This window comes from Cyclopterus lumpus, chromosome 3, assembly GCF_009769545.1.
Source record: "Cyclopterus lumpus isolate fCycLum1 chromosome 3, fCycLum1.pri, whole genome shotgun sequence".
NCBI lineage: Eukaryota > Metazoa > Chordata > Actinopteri > Perciformes > Cyclopteridae > Cyclopterus > Cyclopterus lumpus.
Genome location: NC_046968.1, coordinates 29767297 through 29789796, shown reverse-complemented (window position 1 = coordinate 29789796; position 22500 = coordinate 29767297). Strand labels below are relative to the sequence as shown.

Below are 22500 nucleotides of genomic sequence, written 5' to 3'. Positions count from 1 at the left end.
TGTATTGCGCCCTCAGGCTCCTCCCTCTCCCTCTCAGAGTGATCTGGTATGTCCACCGTGCACACCTGTCACTTCCCCCCGCAGTGACTCACCTGTCCAGCCTGCGGCGCAGCGGCAGAAGCCGCTCACGGGGTCGCAGCCGGCGGCGTTGACGCAGTCGCAGCTCTCGGCGCAGCCCGGCCCGTACGACCCGTCCTGAAGGAGCACACACACGGGACAGAGTGAGCGGCGGCGCCGGCTCCAGACCGCGAGAGGCCGGTGGCGGCGGCGGCGCACTCACGGGACACGGCCGGTCGCAGAGCTCGTCCCTCCAGCCCGGAGAGCAGGAGCAGGAGCCGGTGGCCGGGTCGCAGGACGCCGCGCTGCTGCAGAGACACGTCTGGTTACAGCTCAGCCCCCAAGAGCCGGGGGGGCAGGGGGTGGAGCAGGACACGCCCTGCCAGCCTGCACACACACACACACACGCACAGTCACACACACACACAAACACACGCACACACACACACACAAACACACACACAGGCACACAAACACACGCACACACACACACACACACAAACACACACACAGGCACACAAACACACGCACACACACACACACACAAAAGTGGTTTTCAAAAGGTTGCTACAATGATTACGTTCATATCTTTCTCCATTATTTATATTATTATGATAAAGTACATAAAGTCACAATCTGAGTTCATAATCACAGACTATGAGAAGTGCACGTAGCTAGACTGTAAGAAGTGCACGTAGCTAGACTATGAGAAGTGCACGTAGCTAGACTGTAAGAAGTGCACGTAGCTAGACTATGAGAAGTGCACGTAGCTAGACTGTAAGAAGTGCACGTAGCTAGACTATGAGAAGTGCACGTAGCTAGACTGTAAGAAGTGCACGTAGCTAGACTGAGAAGTGCACGTAGCTAGACTGTTAGAAGTGCACGTAGCTAGACTGTTAGAAGTGCACGTAGCTAGACTGTGAGAAGTGCACGTAGCTAGACTGTGAGAAGTGCACGTAGCTAGACTCTAAGAAGTGCACGTAGCTAGACTGTGAGAAGTGCACGTAGCTAGACTGTGAGAAGTGCACGTAGCTAGACTGTAAGAAGTGCACGTAGCTAGACTGTGAGAAGTGCACGTAGCTAGACTGTGAGAAGTGCACGTAGCTAGACTGTGAGAAGTGCACGTAGCTACACTGTGAGAAGTGCACGTAGCTAGACTGTAAGAAGTGCACGTAGCTAGACTGTAAGAAGTGCACGTAGCTAGACTATGAGAAGTGCACGTAGCTAGACTGTAAGAAGTGCACGTAGCTAGACTGTAAGAAGTGCACGTAGCTAGACTATGAGAAGTGCACGTAGCTAGACTGTAAGAAGTGCACGTAGCTAGACTGAGAAGTGCACGTAGCTAGACTGTTAGAAGTGCACGTAGCTAGACTGTTAGAAGTGCACGTAGCTAGACTGTAAGAAGTGCACGTAGCTAGACTGTGAGAAGTGCACGTAGCTAGACTGTGAGAAGTGCACGTAGCTAGACTGTAAGAAGTGCACGTAGCTAGACTGTAAGAAGTGCACGTAGCTAGACTGTGAGAAGTGCACGTAGCTAGACTGTGAGAAGTGCACGTAGCTAGACTGTAAGAAGTGCACGTAGCTACACTGTGAGAAGTGCACGTAGCTAGACTGTGAGAAGTGCACGTAGCTACACTGTGAGAAGTGCACGTAGCTAGACTGTAAGAAGTGCACGTAGCTAGACTGTAAGAAGTGCACGTAGCTAGACTATGAGAAGTGCACGTAGCAAGACTGTAAGAAGTGCACGTAGCTAGACTGTAAGAAGTGCACGTAGCTACACTGTGAGATGTGCACGTAGCTAGACTGTGAGAAGTGCACGTAGCTAGACTGTAAGAAGTGCACGTAGCTAGACTATGAGAAGTGCACGTAGCTAGACTGTGAGAAGTGCACGTAGCTAGACTGTGAGAAGTGCACGTAGCTACACTGTGAGAAGTGCACGTAGCTAGACTGTAAGAAGTGCACGTAGCTAGACTGTAAGAAGTGCACGTAGCTAGACTATGAGAAGTGCACGTAGCAAGACTGTAAGAAGTGCACGTAGCTAGACTGTAAGAAGTGCACGTAGCAAGACTGTAAGAAGTGCACGTAGCTAGACTGTGAGAAGTGCACGTAGCTAGACTGTAAGAAGTGCACGTAGCTAGACTATGAGAAGTGCACGTAGCTAGACTGTAAGAAGTGCACGTAGCTAGACTGTAAGAAGTGCACGTAGCTAGACTATGAGAAGTGCACGTAGCAAGACTGTAAGAAGTGCACGTAGCTAGACTGTAAGAAGTGCACGTAGCTAGACTATGAGAAGTGCACGTAGCAAGACTGTAAGAAGTGCACGTAGCTAGACTGTAAGAAGTGCACGTAGCTAGACTATGAGAAGTGCACGTAGCAAGACTGTAAGAAGTGCACGTAGCTAGACTGTAAGAAGTGCACGTAGCTAGACTATGAGAAGTGCACGTAGCAAGACTGTAAGAAGTGCACGTAGCTAGACTGTAAGAAGTGCACGTAGCTAGACTGTGAGAAGTGCACGTAGCTACACTGTGAGAAGTGCACGTAGCTAGACTGTAAGAAGTGCACGTAGCTAGACTGTAAGAAGTGCACGTAGCTAGACTATGAGAAGTGCACGTAGCAAGACTGTAAGAAGTGCACGTAGCTAGACTGTAAGAAGTGCACGTAGCAAGACTGTAAGAAGTGCACGTAGCTAGACTGTGAGAAGTGCACGTAGCTAGACTGTAAGAAGTGCACGTAGCTAGACTATGAGAAGTGCACGTAGCTAGACTGTAAGAAGTGCACGTAGCTAGACTGTAAGAAGTGCACGTAGCTAGACTATGAGAAGTGCACGTAGCAAGACTGTAAGAAGTGCACGTAGCTAGACTGTAAGAAGTGCACGTAGCTAGACTATGAGAAGTGCACGTAGCAAGACTGTAAGAAGTGCACGTAGCTAGACTGTAAGAAGTGCACGTAGCTAGACTATGAGAAGTGCACGTAGCAAGACTGTAAGAAGTGCACGTAGCTAGACTGTAAGAAGTGCACGTAGCTAGACTATGAGAAGTGCACGTAGCAAGACTGTAAGAAGTGCACGTAGCTAGACTGTAAGAAGTGCACGTAGCTAGACTATGAGAAGTGCACGTAGCTAGACTGTTAGAAGTGCACGTAGCTAGACTGTAAGAAGTGCACGTAGCTAGACTGTGAGAAGTGCAAGTAGCTAGACTGTGAGAAGTGCACGTAGCTAGACTGTAAGAAGTGCACGTAGCTAGACTGTGAGAAGTGCACGTAGCAAGACTGTAAGAAGTGCACGTAGCTAGACTGTAAGAAGTGCACGTAGCTAGACTGTAAGAAGTGCACGTAGCCAGACTGTGAGAAGTGCACGTAGCAAGACTGTAAGAAGTGCACGTAGCAAGACTGCGAGAAGTGCACGTAGCTAGACTGTAAGAAGTGCACGTAGCTAGACTGTAAGAAGTGCACGTAGCTAGACTGTAAGAAGTGCACGTAGCTAGACTATGAGAAGTGCACGTAGCTAGACTGTGAGAAGTGCACGTAGCTAGACTGTTAGAATTGCACGTAGCTAGACTGTGAGAAGTGCACGTAGCTAGACTGTGAGAAGTGCACGTAGCTAGACTGTTAGAATTGCACGTAGCTAGACTGTGAGAAGTGCACGTAGCTAGACTGTGAGAAGTGCACGTAGCTAGACTGTTAGAATTGCACGTAGCTAGACTGTGAGAAGTGCACGTAGCTAGACTGTGAGAAGTGCACGTAGCTAGACTGTAAGAAGTGCACGTAGCTAGACTGTGAGAAGTGCACGTAGCTAGACTGTAAGAAGTGCACGTAGCTAGACTGTAAGAAGTGCACGTAGCTAGACTGTAAGAAGTGCACGTAGCTAGACTATGAGAAGTGCACGTAGCTAGACTGTGAGAAGTGCACGTAGCTAGACTGTGAGAAGTGCACGTAGTTAGACTGTTAGAATTGCACGTAGCTAGACTGTAAGAAGTGCACGTAGCTAGACTGTGAGAAGTGCACGTAGCTAGACTGTGAGAAGTGCACGTAGCTAGACTGTGAGAAGTGCACGTAGCTAGACTGTTAAAAAAAACTAATCTAAACACGTATATAAAGTATTTAATAAAAGTTAAAGAGTTTGTGGACTGTGAACCGCGACGTCTCTGGTTCACATCCCACCAGGAACGTTTGTTGAAAAAGAGTTCTTTCTCTTCGTTTCCTGTCGTCTCTCCCGACTTCTTTCTAATTAAGAAGTCCCCCCCCCCCCCCCCCCCCCCCCCCCAAAGAGACATGAATTAACCATGCTTTTAAACACTTGTCTACTACAGTATTTATCTCATTTCAGTTATGACCGGCTCCTCTGAAAGGAGGAGGCAACATGTGCTGAAACATTGATACTCAACTATTTAAATAAGACATTTCGCTCCTCCGTCCTTCAGTGCAAATTCTTTTGACACAAAAAATAATAATTAAAAAATCCTTTTGATGTGCAAACCAAGCTCATTTATACTTTCTATTCCACGACGTGTGAGGAAAACCTTTAACTTGAAGCGGTTGAGATCTGGCGCCATCTAGCGGTGGGTTTCCAGATTGCAACCAACTGAAACTTCGCCTGTTACCCTGAAAATGCAAATGTCCCTCTCTGGAGCTCCGTATATATAAATCAAGTGATTATACACTAAAGAATCAATAGTTTTTTTAAACTTCTAGCTTATTGATGTTTGTATGTGGCGCTCTTGCCCCCCGGCCCCCCGATGCTGTGTTTGTTTCTGCCGAGGCGTAACGGACACAAACCTTCTCTGCAGAAGCAGAAGCCGTCGACGTGCGAGCAGGAGGTCTCGTGGTGGCAGGAGCACGAGGAGGTGCAGTTGGTCCCGTAGAGGCCGGCGGGACAGCTGACGGAGCAGTCGTCCCCCTGGACACACACACACACACCGTTAGACTTTCACGTGTGTTTGAAGAGGAACCCTGAACGCATCACGCTGAAGGAAACCCGGAGCTACGTTGTGGTTGATGTCTGGATCCATCCTTCATGACGTTGCTTTGTTTCAGACGGTTGGGAACCTTTCATGAACACACGTTCCACATTATCTTTACTGTATGCTAGTATTTCATCCTTTCTTTTGTTTCTAATATTGTGTCTTCAGTGTAAATAATCTGGAACCTTTATATACTAATATGAGCCTCGGTTCTTTAGCCCCTGATTACTTCTGTTATTGTGTCCGTCGTTGTGTTTTTTGTTTGTTTTTATTATTATTGTATTTTCTTTACATTTAATCTTGTATTTTACACAATATTGATCAAATAACTATTTTCAAAGGGATTTTTGAAATGGATGCTAATTTCAAATATATATATTGTTGAATAATCACATTTGAGAGCCGCTCGTCTCCAAGCGCTCCAACATGGCGTCGCGCTCTACAGATGCTCAACGTTTCTCGTCTTCTTCAGCTTCATGACTGCGGCGCTCGTCCTGCTGTGACTGTGTGTTGAGGACTTTGAGGTTTTAGGAATAACTTGACTGACAGTTTTTATCCCCGCCCCCCCCCCCTCCTGCAGCTCAGCTCCGGGGGAACAGGTCTCATAGGGGTTCATCTTTAAATTCCTCATGAGCTGCTTTAAATCTGACGGCGGTGGCGGCGATGCAGCACAACCAGCACGTGTATGGAGCGGATAACACCGCGACTGCTCTCGTCCAATCAGGAGACAGCTCGGCCTTCGGAGCCGGCTCCACGTGAACCTGAACCTCCATCAGGATTCTTATGTTGCCGTTAATCTCAAATTCACAAAGCCGGACAAAAAAGTGCAAAGTCAGGAGGAGCGAGGAGCCTTATTAAAAAAAGTGTAAATAAATAACGCCGATAAAGAAAATCATCTGCATCGTTTCCCCAAGTTTCTGTCAGAGAAACTGTGGAACGTCAAAGAGACGTGGATCGATGGATCCGGATCTTCATCAAGCGGATCTCAAATCTGAGACCAGAACCAAAACATGAATGGAATCCCTTTGAGTTGGAAATCACATTAATCACACGCTCGTCCACCAAATGGAGGAACTGTTAACCCTTAAAACTCTTTAAGACGAGCGTGTGAATGAGTCAAAAGCTCCGGAAAAACAAACAAAAACATAACGCGACCAGTCAAAGATGAAACAGTCCGATTCAGAGGTTACTGGTTAACGAGGACATCGGGGGTCAACCAGAGGTCACCGGTTAACGAGGACATCGGGGGTCAATCAGAGGTCACCGGCTAACGAGGACATCGGGGGTCAATCAGAGGTCACCGGTTAACGAGGACATCGGGTGTTAACGAGGACATCGGGTGTCAATCAGAGGTCACCGGTTAACAAGGACATCGGGGGTAGTACAGTATAAAGTACTACATACCTCTGAGATGTAGTACTGACCTACTGTGCAGCTGCAGCTTCAGCTGATGGATTAGCAGAGCAGCTTCTGCAGCTGCAGCCACAGAAGGACCTCCAGAGACCCTGAAGACGTTTGTTTGAATATTTGGTTTCTTTAATTACGTTTTTGGTTTATAAAATGACCATAATTTACTAAATGAACATCACGCTGTATTGAAGAAGACTTGAAACTAGAGATTGAGACCAAAAACTAATGTTTACAATGTTTACTGAGGGAATACATCAAGAGAAGTAGAGTCATTTATATAGACTTCTATACAACCAGAGGAGTCGCCCCCTGGTGGTCAGGAGAGAGAATGCAGCTTTAACACATGAAGCATAGACTTCTATACAACCAGAGGAGTCGCCCCCTGGTGGTCAGGAGAGAGAATGCAGCTTTAACACATGAAGCATAGACTTCTATACAACCAGAGGAGTCGCCCCCTGGTGGTCAGGAGAGAGAATGCAGCTTTAACACATGAAGCATAGACTTCTATACAACCAGAGGAGTCGGCTTAGACCTGTGGTGACTACAGACTTCTATAGTGATTTTAAACAAAACCACCATCTTTTCCTCCGGTCCAATAAATAGTTTTTGACTCTGCAGAGCTGCTTTCTAGTCGTGTGGTTGGTCTACGTACCATGAAGCCCGGAGCGCACAGGCAGCCGCCCGCCACGCCGTCACAGTCGGCCCCGTTGGCGCAGGTGCACGGCTCCCTGCAGCCGTCGCCGTAGTAACCCGCCGGGCACGTCTCGTTGCAGTAGAGCCCCGCCCATCCCGCCGCACAGGTGCACTCCCCCGACAGAGGGTGGCAGCTGGGAGGGTCGAGAGAGGAGGGTCAGTCTATCGTAGAGGAGCATGTGACCTTCCTCTGAAGGGGGCGGCGGTTCACCTGAGGGTGTTGGCAGCTTTGCAGGGGCAGTGCCGGTCACAGGTGAGCCCGTACAGGCCCGCGGGGCAGAAGCGGTCCCGGCAGCTGGGCCCCTTGAAGCCCTCGATGCAAAGGCAGGCCCCGTTGACGTGGTAGCACTTGGCCCGGTTCTGACAGTCGCACTTGTGGGCGCACTGCGGCCCGTAAGTGCCGACCGGGCATTCGTCCTGGCATCTGGGAGGGAGGGAGACAACCGGCGGTGAGGAGCAGGTCCTGGTTTCTAAAGCTCACCTCTCGATCTCACTTCTAGAGAACGTCTTCTCTCAATGGAAACATTCGCATTTCAAAGACAGCGGTTTCGTTGGAGATCGTTTATTTGGGTCTAGGTTCACCAAATAAACGCTGTTTTGTGAGTTTAACGTAGATCCCACGAACTGCAGCAACGAGGTACAGGTCTTAGGTCTTTATCAGGTTTTACCTGTTATTTCACTTCTTAAAACTACATATTTAGAAATAGCACCAACTAACGTCCCTGAGACGTCTGTAAAGCGGTGTATTAATGTTCTTCAATGTGAATTGATGAACAATTAGAACACCAACCACCATCTGTGGGCAGACAATTGGAGGTAACATCTAACTTGTGTAAAGCTCATATCCCGTCTGCGTGTACAAGAAGTCAAGAGCCGCCATGAAGGACCCTTTGAGCACACATCTCCATTCCCAGTGGTTCTCCTGCTGCTCCCTAACCATTAAGGCTGAGTGGTGTCATCACAGAGCTCCTTCATGAGCTCCTCCGGCTCGGCCTTCACACCCTGATGAGGGTCAACAGGCTCTGCCGAGCGGCCTGCATACCGACAGGACATTAAACAGACGGAAAGAAAGCGCTTCATTCTCCACACGCACGCCGGTTCAAACCATTAAGAAATAGACAAATCACTCAATTAAACTGTTTGGTGTCACGTTTAAATCACGCCGACTTCCTCCGGACTCTTATCTCGGCTAATTCCATTAGAACGTGGACGTGGGTGGACGAGGACTCAATCTAGGAATTATTCCATGAAGGCTAATTCACCTGTCTGGGCCCCGAATTAATGGAGGTAATTTGGCTCAATCGAGGGTAAAGATGGAGGGGGAGGAGGAGAGAAACCACAGAGGAGGCGGGGCTGCGGGAGCAAGTCCTGATAGAAGAGTGTCGGACATGATGGAGGAAATAAAAGACAAAACTGTATTTCAAATGGCTCCTGGTCAAAAAAGAAAGGTGCATAATAGTAATCAATGAGCATTAGTATGTGGGAGAGGAACATTGACTTATAACTCTGAACATAAAGGCTCATACGCTGCTCGACAAATGAATCCACAGTTCAAAACGTCACAATCTATTTCTCATTTTGAGGACACGCTCAGAGAAGCTGTGTTGATGTTGCTCGACTCCTTTTGGTGATGTTGATGTGTTGGAGGAGCCGGAGGTCGACGGGACCAGGAACCACTGGGCTTGTTTCCTCTTATTTTGTGGCATTGTGCCTTTAAGGGACGAGTTTCAGCCGAGAGCAAAGTCAAGCAGGATCGAGTGTCGACCACTTCCTGTTAATCGGATGCTGTTTGTCATGCAACGCTGACTTCCTGTTGCCAGTAGGTGGCGCTCAGAATCGGAGTAAAGCATTGTGCTGTAGACCGTTAGATAAAGAACTGTGTTCTAACCAGAGAAGATATATATATATATATATATATATATATATATATATATATATATATATATATATAATGATACTTAACAAGACCCCTCAGGTTGTCAAGCACGGCGACGTTGGGACAGTTTGGAGCAAAAGTCCAGCGGAGTTACATCAGCTCGTTGTTTGATGGCGAATCACGTAAGATGGACGCCTCGGCCAAACCCACGCGGCGGCTAAACCCAGGCCTTAGCTACGGCCGCGCCCTCGCCGTGGCTACGCCCTCACCTTGGCTACGCCCTCACCTTGGCTACGCCCTCGCCGTGGCTACGCCCTCGCCTTGGCTACGCCCTCGCCGTGGCTACGCCCTCGCCGTGGCTACGCCCTCGCCGTGGCTACGCCCTCGCCGTGGCTACGCCCTCACCTTGGCTACGCCCTCACCGTGGCTACGCCCTCACCTTGGCTACGCCCTCGCCGTGGCTACGCCCTCGCCGTGGCTACGCCCTCACCTTGGCTACGCCCTCACCGTGGCTACGCCCTCACCGTGGCTACGCCCTCACCGTGGCTACGCCCTCACCTTGGCTACGCCCTCACCTTGGCTACGCCCTCGCCGTGGCTACGCCCTCGCCGTGGCTACGCCCTCACCTTGGCTACGCCCTCACCGTGGCTACGCCCTCACCGTGGCTACGCCCTCGCCGTGGCTACGCCCTCACCTTGGCTACGCCCTCACCGTGGCTACGCCCTCACCTTGGCTACGCCCTCACCGTGGCTACGCCCTCGCCGTGGCTACGCCCTCACCGTGGCTACGCCCTCACCGTGGCTACGCCCTCACCTTGGCTACGCCCTCACCGTGGCTACGCCCTCACCTTGGCTACGCCCTCACCGTGGCTACGCCCGCGCCGCTCCACCAAACCTTCATTTCAATTCAATTCAGTTTATTTTGTATAGCCCAATATCACAAATCACAACCTCCCCTCAGAGGGCTTTACAATCTGTACACATACGACATCCCTGACCTTTGACCTCACATCGGATCAGGAAAAACTCCCCAAAAATAACCTTTGACAGGGAAAAAAGAGAAGAAACCTTCAGGAGAACAACAGAGGAGGATCCCTCTCCCCGGATGGACAGATGAATAGATGTCATGTGTACAGAAGCTTTTCATTGCTTTCAATTACAAAGGTATTGCGATTGTACCGACCAAAATTTAAGTGAAGTCGCTTAATTCCACATGAGGAGTTCGCGCCTGGAAATGGAAAGAAAACTGCACGAGAAATTCATACAAATTAGTTTCAGAGTGTACATGTGAGTAAACAAGACAACTCTGAACTGTTGTGAAGTAAACGTCCAAAGTAGCAGAACATGGAAGTACCTCAGAATTGGTTCCGAGGACAGAACTTGATGGAACACTTTTGTAAAGTGCAACGAGGTCAGAGGAAGAGAAAGTAACGGGGTCAACACTTTATTATACATGAACTTATTATGGGAGCTGTTTAGCACATTGTCACTGACACCCCCCTGCTTAGAGCCATTGTTATTGTTTATTACACGTTTACGTATCTTCCTCCCCGCTGAATTCTACTAACACCCCCCCCTTCCTTCCCCAAGGGGTCCGATAAAGCTGCCCGCTGTGCCCCCGTACCTCTCTCCGATGTAGCCGGCGGTGCACTGGCACTGACCGCTGATGTGGTCGCACAGGCCGGCGTTGCGACACGTGCACTCCTGAGAGCAGTTGATGCCGAAGGAGCCGAAGGAGCACGGCTGAGCGCAGACGGGGCCCTGAGGAGGCAGCGGGTTGGGCATCGAACACGCGAGCACAGAGCCGCGTAACGACACAGCAAGAGGGAAATGAATTGTTAGCGTCCGTACAGATAACGAGATGAGATGTTTTCATTAGCTTAATGAGAGGAATATGATGTTTTCATCTGAGGGGAATAGACTCAAAGTATGTTAAATGAACAACTTATGACTTAGATCATGAACATAATACGTGATCAAAGGATGATAGACAGGCCACGTTATTCACTCATCTGGGAATAAGAAGTATTTTATGTTTCATCTCGTCCTGTAACTTGTAAAGGAGTAAATATTATTGTCCCTAAATGCCACTAAAGAGGCGTCGACAGTCTAAACATGATGAAGCTGAAATATGAAACATGGGGATCAAAGATTTGGGCTAAAAGGGAAAGTCGACCAGTCAAAACAACACCGCTCTGTTATTAACGTTTACATGATGGTTTTTGAAAATGTGCATAATTTAACTTTACCACTACACATAGTTCACTGATTCAAAACATTATTGACGCACAAAGATTCACTTTTAGATGCTTTAGGAACAGGAAGTCTTAAACTTCTACATTAGAGTAAATATTTAGCAGCCAAATCAAATAATTTACACGATAGTTATCGTCTGTTCGCCCCCTGGTGGTGAGGAGGATATTGCAGCTCACAGCTCGGAGTATAAACAAAGCTCGACTTCAACTTAAACACGGGTTGAGTGGTGCAGGTGGAGCAGCTCGTACCACCCAGCCGGCCGGACAGGAGCAGCCTCCGGTGACGTGATGACACGCCCCTCCGTTCTGACACGGACATCGCTGCTCACACAGGGAGCCATGTTTACCGGGAGGACACGGCTCCTCACAGCTGGAGAAGAAGAAGAAGGAGGAGGGGTTAGGCGGTAGAGACCTGTCGATCACCTTGTAGCCCCGCCCATCCCCTGCTTTATGGTCTGTTTGACTCTAAATGTCCATAATTTACTAAATGAACATCATTCTGTATTGAAGAAGACTTGAAACTAGAGATTGAGACCAAAAACTAATGTTTACAATGTTTACTGAGGGAATACATCAAGAGAAGTAGAGTCATTTATATAGACTTCTATACAACCAGAGGAGTCGCCCCCTGGTGGTCAGGAGAGAGAATGCAGCTTTAACACATGAAGCGTAGACTTCTATACAACCAGAGGAGTCGCCCCCTGGTGGTCAGGAGAGAGAATGCAGCTTTAACACATGAAGCATAGACTTCTATACAACCAGAGGAGTCGCCCCCTGGTGGTCAGGAGAGAGAATGCAGCTTTAACACATGAAGCATTGACTTCTATACAACCAGAGGAGTCGCCCCCTGGTGGTCAGGAGAGAGAATGCAGCTTTAACACATGAAGCATTGACTTCTATACAACCAGAGGAGTCGCCCCCCTGGTGGTCAGTAGAGAGAATGCAGCTTTAACACATGAAGCATTGACTTCTATACAACCAGAGGAGTCGCCCCCTGGTGGTCAGGAGAGAGAATGCAGCTTTAACACACGAAGCATAGACTTCTATACAACCAGAGGAGTCGCCCCCTGGAGGTCAGGAGAGAGAATGCAGGTGGCACATTTTTAAAATTGTTTATAAATTATTGTGTATTTTTGCATAGTATCTGAGGTGTACCGCTGTCTTGTTTTGAAAATCTGCTTCTGAAACGAAGCCCCACAACTCCTACTCACAAGGCCCCGGTGTATCCCGGCGCACACAGACACTCGCCGGTCTGATGCTGACAGGTGGCGCCGTTGAGGCACTGGCACTCCAGCTGGCAGTCCTTGCCGTAGAGGTTGAGGTCGCAGGCCTCCTCGCAGCGCCAGCCCTGGAAGCCGTCGGTGCAGACGCAGGCTCCGGTGATCGGGTTGCACTCGGCCCCGTTGCGGCACTGACAGCGGTTGCTGCAGTGGGGCCCCCAGAAGTCGCTCTCACAGCCTGGGAGGAGGGCGAGAGAGTCCACGTTTATATATACGATGTGCACGACGTCTGACAGCGCGGAGGATTCATGGTCGTCTGGAACATGAAGTAATCCACAAGAAGGTGAGGTGAAGCCAGGCGAGATAAGATCACAGGCCGTATGTGAGAAGTGGACCTCGTCATGGTGACGACACCCGTTGGTTTGTGGAGGACTTGGAGCCTTTAGTCCGGAAAATTTACTAAATGAACATCATTCTGTATTGAAGAAGACTTGAAACTAGAGATTGAGACCAAAAACTAATGTTTACAATGTTTACTGAGGGAATACATCAAGAGAAGTAGAGTCATTTATATAGACTTCTATACAACCAGAGGAGTCGCCCCCTGGTGGTCAGGAGAGAGAATGCAGCTTTAACACATGAAGCATAGACTTCTATACAACCAGAGGAGTCGCCCCCTGGTGGTCAGGAGAGAGAATGCAGCTTTAACACATGAAGCATAGACTTCTATACAACCAGAGGAGTCGCCCCCTGGTGGTCAGGAGAGAGAAGGCAGCTTAAAGACACTGGAGGTTTCCTCCTGTATAAAACGAGGAGAAAAGAGAGTACTGGACGCATATTAATCAAACAAAAATAATTCCACCTAACACAGTGGTCAAAGAGCTTGTTCTCTTGATGTCAACAGTCCAGAATACGGATCAAACCCACATTAACTTGTCGGTCCCACTCTGAATAAAGAAGTTTTACACAGTTCAACCTCTGAAGGAGAGCAGATGTGCGAACTCTTTAAACGCGTCACCTTAACCAGACATCGGTAAACTCCATGCACAGTGTGATGTTTACCAACCCAGCTGGTCTGGGATCTCTTCAGAAGCCAAGTCTACCGTCTTTATGAAGTGGTATTACAAATTAAAAATAAACCACATACCCCAGAAATGGAGTTCAGGGAGGTAATCTGAGTGATCCTCTCACTGCTGGAAAGAAGTGCACGAAACCACACTTTGCTCTGTCATGAAGTAATCAATAACTTATACTATTATAATATTTACTCAGAACGTTTGAATCATAGATCTGACTTTTAAAACTCTTCTGAGTTCATCACTTGACACTTTTATACTTTAACTTTACCTTATTATGATTTATAATACTCATCATTAAACATATACAACATTCCTGTTTACACATCTATCTGTATATATATATATATATATATGTATATATATATACTACATTCCTGTTTACATTCAGTTTATTGATTTGCAATACATTACTACAAATCTATATTACTTTATCTTATATTTTATTCATGTATATATTTTAACTTGCACTATTTTATGTCCAGGATTTTCATCTTGCTCTTTCTTGTGTGAGTTATTAAAAAAGAAAATACATTTTTAATGAGCATTAATAGAGGGAGCCTGAGATCTAAGATTGTAATGCTCGTCCGTACGATGATAAAGAGCTTGAGCCTAAAACTAATGCAGCAGCACCCAGAATATTAATAAAAAACTGATCCTGTGCGTTATCTGTTTAGCTCTATCTGTTATTACATGATGACATGATTTCAAAGCTGAATGAAAACTGAATTACGGTGTTTCCACCGCATTCGACCTCAGCCTGTGGTGGACCGGTGGCGACGCCGGGACGCTTCACATTCTGACCCCTTCAAATATGAACGTGTGCTGGCGTCTGCAGGAGGTGAGGAACACCTGACATGTACAGCCACACGCCGCGCTGTGATTGGTCAGCTGTGCGGAGGCGAGGGGACGTCCCTCAAGGGATCTTGAGGAAACTCATTTCTTTCAGTTTCCATGTGAACAAACGAGTGAAACATCACAAATCTCTTCCAGGAGAGACTGCCTGGAAATGTGCGTCGTTATCTCCATATGTAAAGGATGTGATGCCCCCCCCCCCGAAACAAAAGACAAAATAAACATCCGTGTTTACAGGAAACAACCCGGTTAAGTTTAGTAAAAAGCTTGAGCTTTGGATTAAAATAGGAACGTTTGTTAAGCAGTGAAGAAGGCCGCGTTACGTATGAAACATTACGGGAACACTTGCTTTCACATTGATCTCCTGGGTGAAAGTCTTGTGTGTTTGTCATCGTGGTTAGGGTTAAAATGAGCTAACGCACGTTACGTAACTTAAAATAAGTTCATGTTTACCGTCATTTGTTCAGGAATAGTAAATTAGTAACGTTGACTTTCACACAGGTCACGTACACCTGGGTGAAGGTCCTGTGTGTGTTTTCATCTTAGTTTGGGTTAAAAGTATGTTTGTTGTATAGTTTTAGGAAGGCGTTACATACGCAACATGAATGAAGTATGCTAGTCAACGTGTCACTGACTCCGGTCTCCTGGGTGAAAGTCCTTTGAGTTTGTAACCCATCCATTTGTCGACTCGGCAGAGAATCGCTGCTATAAATCAGAACCGAAAACAAGTATAAAGACGGGGCGTTTTATTGTGTATTACATCATCTCAAGACAACATAAATCCGAGCACTATTATCTTTTTGATATATGCTCACGGGGTGAAACTGCACTCTCCAAAAGGGAAGTAAAGTACCCAGCGTCTGAGTGCCAAGAGCTCTGAGTGAATGGTCTTAAGTACAAAAAGAAAGAAAAAAAGAAAGAAAAAACTGGAAACGACGCTGAGAGACGGGCAAAGTTGTCCAGACTCGGAGAACTTCTTCCCCCCCGAAGGTGGGCGGTGGTCTTACAGAGACCACGGTGTTCAATGTTTCATCAGGTGCAGCTCTGAGCAGACCAAGCATAAATCAACTCCTCTGATTGACTCTCTTCTTCCTTCTCAAAGGGGGGTTCCCTCCCTTTATTTCTCTTCAATACAGTCAAATCCTTTATCCTCTCACAGCCTCAATTATTCAGCAGCAAAGAGTCCAAATCAAGTGACTAATGACTTTGATCAAGAGTAGCTCGCTGGCACTACCCGCAACTTTCTGCATTGAATTAGCAGACGAATAATATGCTTTGGCAACGGCTCCTCAAGGCATATTTCTAGGTTCATCTGTGGCGTAGAGTCAGTTTACCAAATATTAAAGAGATGTGAGCCGGTTTCTTGGTTTGGCTCTTTTCTCTGTAATGTCTAGGAGGGAAACACACCTGGGTTGGAGGTTGACATTGCATCTCGAGTGTGCTTCTCTGCATCTGTCCGCGGCAAACCTGTAACAACGCTTGTATCGAGGCCTCCAGGTTCAATGGGGCTCGTATCGAGACCTCCAGGTTCAATGGGACTCGTATCGAGGCCTCCAGGTTCAATGGGGCTCGTATCGAGACCTCCAGGTTCAATGGGACTCGTATCGAGGCCTCCAGGTTAAATGGGGCTCGTATCGAGGCCTCCAGGTTCAATGGGGCTCATATCGAGGCCTCCAGGTTCAATGGGTCTCGTATCGAAGCCTCCAGGTTCAATGGGACTCGTATCGAGACCTCCAGGTTCAATGGGGCTCGTATCGAGACCTCCAGGTTCAATGGGACTCGTATCGAGACCTCCAGGTTCAATGGGTCTCGTATCGAAGCCTCCAGGTTCAATGGGACTCGTATCGAGACCTCCAGGTTCAATGGGACTCGTATCGAGACCTCCAGGTTCAATGGGACTCGTATCGAGACCTCCAGGTTCAATGGGTCTCGTATCGAGACCTCCAGGTTCAATGGGACTCGTATCGAGGCCTCCAGGTTCAATGGGGCTCGTATCGAGACCTCCAGGTTCAATGGGACTCGTATCGAGACCTCCAGGTTCAATGGGTCTCGTATCGAAGCCTCCAGGTTCAATGGGACTCGTATCGAGACCTCCAGGTTCAATGGGACTCGTATCGAGGCCTCCAGGTTCAATGGGTCTCGTATCGAGACCTCCAGGTTCAATGGGACTCGTATCGAGACCTCCAGGTTCAATGGGACTCGTATCGAGGCCTCCAGGTTCAATGGGGCTCATATCGAGGCCTCCAGGTTCAATGGGGCTCATATCGAGACCTCCAGGTTCAATGGGGCTCGTATCGAGGCCTCCAGGTTCAATGGGGCTCATATCGAGACCTCCAGGTTCAATGGGACTCGTATCGAGGCCTCCAGGTTCAATGGGGCTCATATCGAGACCTCCAGGTTCAATGGGTCTCGTATCGAAGCCTCCAGGTTCAATGGGACTCGTATCGAGACCTCCAGGTTCAATGGGGCTCGTATCGAGACCTCCAGGTTCAATGGGACTCGTATCGAGACCTCCAGGTTCAATGGGTCTCGTATCGAAGCCTCCAGGTTCAATGGGACTCGTATCGAGACCTCCAGGTTCAATGGGACTCGTATCAAGACCTCCAGGTTCAATGGGACTCGTATCGAGGCCTCCAGGTTCAATGGGACTCGTATCGAGGCCTCCAGGTTCAATGGGTCTCGTATCGAGACCTCCAGGTTCAATGGGACTCGTATCGAGACCTCCAGGTTCAATGGGACTCGTATCGAGGCCTCCAGGTTCAATGGGGCTCATATCGAGGCCTCCAGGTTCAATGGGGCTCATATCGAGACCTCCAGGTTCAATGGGGCTCATATCGAGGCCTCCAGGTTCAATGGGGCTCATATCGAGACCTCCAGGTTCAATGGGACTCGTATCGAGGCCTCCAGGTTCAATGGGGCTCATATCGAGACCTCCAGGTTCAATGGGGCTCGTATCGAGGCCTCCAGGTTCAATGGGGCTCATATCGAGGCCTCCAGGTTCAATGGGACTCGTATCGAGACCTCCAGGTTCAATGGGGCTCGTATCGAGGCCTCCAGGTTCAATGGGGCTCATATCGAGGCCTCCAGGTTCAATGGGACTCGTATCGAGGCCTCCAGGTTCAATGGGGCTCATATCGAGACCTCCAGGTTCAATGGGGCTCATATCGAGACCTCCAGGTTCAATGGGGCTCATATCGAGACCTCCAGGTTCAATGGGTCTCGTATCGAGACCTCCAGGTTCAATGGGGCTCGTATCGAGACCTCCAGGTTCAATGGGGCTCATATCGAGACCTCCAGGTTCAATGGGTCTCGTATCGAGACCTCCAGGTTCAATGGGACTCGTATCGAGGCCTCCAGGTTCAATGGGGCTCATATCGAGACCTCCAGGTTCAATGGGGCTCATATCGAGACCTCCAGGTTCAATGGGACTCGTATCGAGGCCTCCAGGTTCAATGGCGCTCATATCGAGACCTCCAGGTTCAATGGGGCTCGTATCGAGGCCTCCAGGTTCAATGGGTCTCGTATCGAAGCCTCCAGGTTCAATGGGACTCGTATCGAGACCTCCAGGTTCAATGGGACTCGTATCGAGGCCTCCAGGTTCAATGGGTCTCGTATCGAAGCCTCCAGGTTCAATGGGACTCGTATCGAGACCTCCAGGTTCAATGGGACTCGTATCAAGACCTCCAGGTTCAATGGGACTCGTATCGAGGCCTCCAGGTTCAATGGGACTCGTATCGAGGCCTCCAGGTTCAATGGGTCTCGTATCGAGACCTCCAGGTTCAATGGGACTCGTATCGAGACCTCCAGGTTCAATGGGACTCGTATCGAGGCCTCCAGGTTCAATGGGGCTCATATCGAGGCCTCCAGGTTCAATGGGGCTCATATCGAGACCTCCAGGTTCAATGGGGCTCATATCGAGGCCTCCAGGTTCAATGGGGCTCATATCGAGACCTCCAGGTTCAATGGGACTCGTATCGAGGCCTCCAGGTTCAATGGGGCTCATATCGAGACCTCCAGGTTCAATGGGGCTCGTATCGAGGCCTCCAGGTTCAATGGGGCTCATATCGAGGCCTCCAGGTTCAATGGGGCTCATATCGAGGCCTCCAGGTTCAATGGGACTCGTATCGAGGCCTCCAGGTTCAATGGGGCTCATATCGAGACCTCCAGGTTCAATGGGGCTCATATCGAGGCCTCCAGGTTCAATGGGGCTCGTATCGAGGCCTCCAGGTTCAATGGGGCTCGTATCGAGACCTCCAGGTTCAATGGGGCTCATATCGAGACCTCCAGGTTCAATGGGGCTCGTATCGAGACCTCCAGGTTCAATGGGTCTCGTATCGAGACCTCCAGGTTCAATGGGGCTCGTATCGAGACCTCCAGGTTCAATGGGGCTCATATCGAGACCTCCAGGTTCAATGGGTCTCGTATCGAGACCTCCAGGTTCAATGGGACTCGTATCGAGGCCTCCAGGTTCAATGGGTCTCGTATCGAAGCCTCCAGGTTCAATGGGACTCGTATCGAGACCTCCAGGTTCAATGGGTCTCGTATCGAGGCCTCCAGGTTCAATGGGACTCGTATCGAGGCCTCCAGGTTCAATGGGACTCGTATCGAGGCCTCCAGGTTCAATGGGGCTCGTATCGAGACCTCCAGGTTCAATGGGGCTCGTATCGAGGCCTCCAGGTTCAATGGGTCTTATGCTGCAGGGATATTACCAATAGAGACATTCAAAAGCAGTTTTTTGCCGCGTGTTTGAAGAAACTTGTTTTGTTTCCTTTCAGTTTATTCGTAGCAGCTGCATCCAGAACCTCTGTGAGAGCTTCAGAGCTTCGTGCTTCACACTCAGGACACTCTGAAGTGTTCAAAACCTTCTAATTTAATGCAGCGGGTAATTGGCCGACCGACGACCCCCCCAACCCCCCCACGCAGCCCGGTAAGAAGGTTCCTTTATGTTCTTGAATGAAATATGAAAACCTGACTTTCTGTCCGCATTGACTGACCAGCGTCTAACTACTTAACGAGGAGCGGTGATTAAAAACCTTTTTAAAAATAAAGAATGAAATAAACAGTTGTGTAATCTCCTCCAGAGAAATCACACACTTTAAAGTTCAGAGGAAGGTACAAAAAAAAGAGTTCAGAGGAAAAGGACAGTTTATGCTCGCTTTCAAAATAAAACTTCAGTGTACACAAGAAATGTAGTGTTTCTGCTTGCTCCGTGCATCGTGACCTTTCAAAATAAAACATCCATGTTTACAGGATACGTAGAGATTCTGCTTGCTACATGCGTAGTATATTTTCAAAATAAAACGTCCATCTTCACAGGATACGTATCGTTTCTGCTTGCTACATACTTAGTGACTTTTCAAAATAAAACATCCATGTTTACAGGATACGTAGCGTTTCTGCTTGCTACATGCAGTGTCTTTTCAAAATAAAAGTTTTGTGTTCAGAGGAAACATACAGTTTCTGAACATTACATGAAAAAAACTTTTCTAAATAAAACTTCCATGTTCACAGGAAAAGTAGATGCAAAAGTGTCCTTTCAAAATAAAAAGTCAATTTTAGAGGATACGTACCAAAGTAAGTTCAATTAATTTTTAGGTTTACTTAGGCAACAAAACAACTTGGTTAAGTTGAGGTAAAGATTTGGAAACTGTCTGATATTATACTCGTTAATTAATGAGGTGAAACGATCAATCTTAACAGAATTATATGAACAGCCTTTCCTGGTGAAGGATTAATTAAAGGTATTTGTGTCGAGAGCTTACATTTTGAGCCCCTTTCTGGATTTCAATGTGTGCAATGCATCCTGGGACATTTAGGCACAGCTGGGATGCTTTTTATTTCTTCTACTACTTGAGGTCCCTGTAAGGTGGAAAATATTCCCTTTAATTATCATAATTTAACTGTCAAATTATCTTTTCAAATTGTAACGTTTTCATGACTTTCATCATTTTATTGTATTGTTGTTTTTTTGTCAGCATTTCTCTTTGTTGTTGTTGTTTTCCTTTTCTTTGTTTTTGTAATTGACTTGATGTCATTAAATGAGGGCTCAACGATCTTTTGATAATAACTAAAGGTTGAACGAGGCTGACTTTGACATGTAACTATATTGTTGTAAAGAATTACAGCTGAATGCCAAATCACTTAACCAGCCGACTCATTTGAAGGGTTCCACATGTTGAGTGATGCTGGCAGCTGCTGCTTCACCTCCTCTCCAACAGGAGGCGCAGAGCGGATCGAATACTGACGAACATGTCGACCGTTCACGAAGATAGACCGTAAACGGACGATGTCGTCGGTTTGTGGACGTTGGGTCACCATCTTGGATTTTTTTCGAAACCAGTGAACAGGAAGTAATGATATCTGGACTGAGGAGGACTGACGTAGAGACCTGTCAATCACCTTGTAGCCCCGCCCTAAAGCATCCCCTGCATTATGGTCTGTTTGACTCTAAATGACCAAAATTTACTAAATGAACATCATTCTGTATTGAAGAAGACTTGAAACTAGAGATTGAGACCAAAAACTAATGTTTACAATGTTTACTGAGGGAATAAATCAAGAGAAGTAGAGTCATTTATATAGACTTCTATACAACCAGAGGAGTCGCCCCCTGGTGGTCAGGAGAGAGAATGCAGCTTTAACACATGAAGCATAGACTTCTATACAACCAGAGGAGTCGCCCCCTGGTGGTCAGGAGAGAGAATGCAGCTTTAACACATGAAGCATAGACTTCTATACAACCAGAGGAGTCGCCCCCTGGTGGTCAGTAGAGAGAATGCAGCTTCAACACATGAAGCATAGACTTCTATACAACCAGAGGAGTCGCCCCCTGGTGGTCAGGAGAGAGAATGCAGCTTTAACACATGAAGCATAGACTTCTATACAACCAGAGGAGTCGCCCCCTGGTGGTCAGTAGAGAGAATGCAGCTTTAACACATGAAGCGTAGACTTCTATACAACTAGAGGAGTCACCCCCTGGTGGTCAGGAGAGAGAATGCAGCTTTAACACATGAAGCTTAGACTTCTATACAACCAGAGGAGTCGCCCTCTGGTGGTCAGGAGAGAGAGAATGCAGCTTTAACACATGAAGCGTGGACTTCTATACAACCAGAGGAGTCGCCCCCTGGTGGTCAGGAGAGAGAATGCAGCTTTAACACATGAAGCGTAGACTTCTATACAACCAGAGGAGTCGCCCCCTGGTGGTCAGGAGAGAGAATGCAGCTTTAACACATGAAGCATAGACTTCTATACAACCAGAGGAGTCTCCCCCTGGTGGTCAGGAGAGAGAGAATGCAGCTTTAACACATGAAGCGTTGACTTCTATACAACCAGAGGAGTCGCCCCCTGGTCACAGTTCTATGTTCTCTGTCTGAAGAACACGCTCACAGGTCGTCTTTTTCTTTCACAATAACACGATTACAGACAGTTTCTTGGTAAAAAAGGTTCTGTTTAGATGCAAAGCAGCAGCTCAACACTCTGATTATAATCAATATGAGCATCGTGCAGCAGCACCTTTATCGCCTGTAACACATTCAAGAGGAACCGCGACTGTAATACTGAAGTCCCATTGGTCTTTATACACGGAGCCTAATAAAGGTGTTAATGCATAATGACAACATTATTACAGACGCATCCCGTGGACATTTATTTCTATTTGTTCCCAATATAAATGAAAAGTGCATGATGTGATCCGGCATCAATAAGAGACTTTGATACAGTTACTGGTCCTTTTGTGTGTATCAGGCTTTAGGTAACGTCTACACACTCGCTGATTGATGTCGTCATTAAATCGTCTGCTGCACACTTGAAATGCTCCTCTCTCGCCTGTCCAGCCTTTCAGAAGAAGAAGAAACACCTTCAGGGTTTCACCGCGCTGTTATGCAAATACAATAATCATTTATTAGTCGTTATCAGGTGGAAGTCAGTTAGTTGAGTTGCTTTCTGAGCCGAAAGGTGTGATTCTCCGGGTCTGTTTTCATAACTTTCATTGAGTTTCTTCAGATTATTATTATGACAGGAGGACTAACATGTCCACCTGCTCTCTCTTTCTCTTTCTCTAACCACTGACACCAAACCTCCGCAGCATTACATATATATTGAA

General features: G+C 47.7%; 1 protein-coding gene across 1 annotated transcript in view; it reads right to left on the bottom strand.

Annotated features, from left to right (window-relative positions):
• LOC117728814 (multiple epidermal growth factor-like domains protein 11) overlaps positions 1-22500 on the bottom strand; it is a 95425-nt gene that overhangs the window by 25073 nt on the left and 47852 nt on the right. Inside the window, exons 5-12 of the mRNA XM_034529709.1 lie at positions 12460-12706; positions 11498-11618; positions 10618-10754; positions 7330-7542; positions 7078-7252; positions 4831-4951; positions 281-444; positions 93-195 (exon numbers count right to left, since the gene is read on the bottom strand). Coding sequence (XP_034385600.1) covers positions 93-195; positions 281-444; positions 4831-4951; positions 7078-7252; positions 7330-7542; positions 10618-10754; positions 11498-11618; positions 12460-12706 — 1281 coding nt within the window. The remainder of the gene's footprint in view (positions 1-92; positions 196-280; positions 445-4830; positions 4952-7077; positions 7253-7329; positions 7543-10617; positions 10755-11497; positions 11619-12459; positions 12707-22500) is intronic.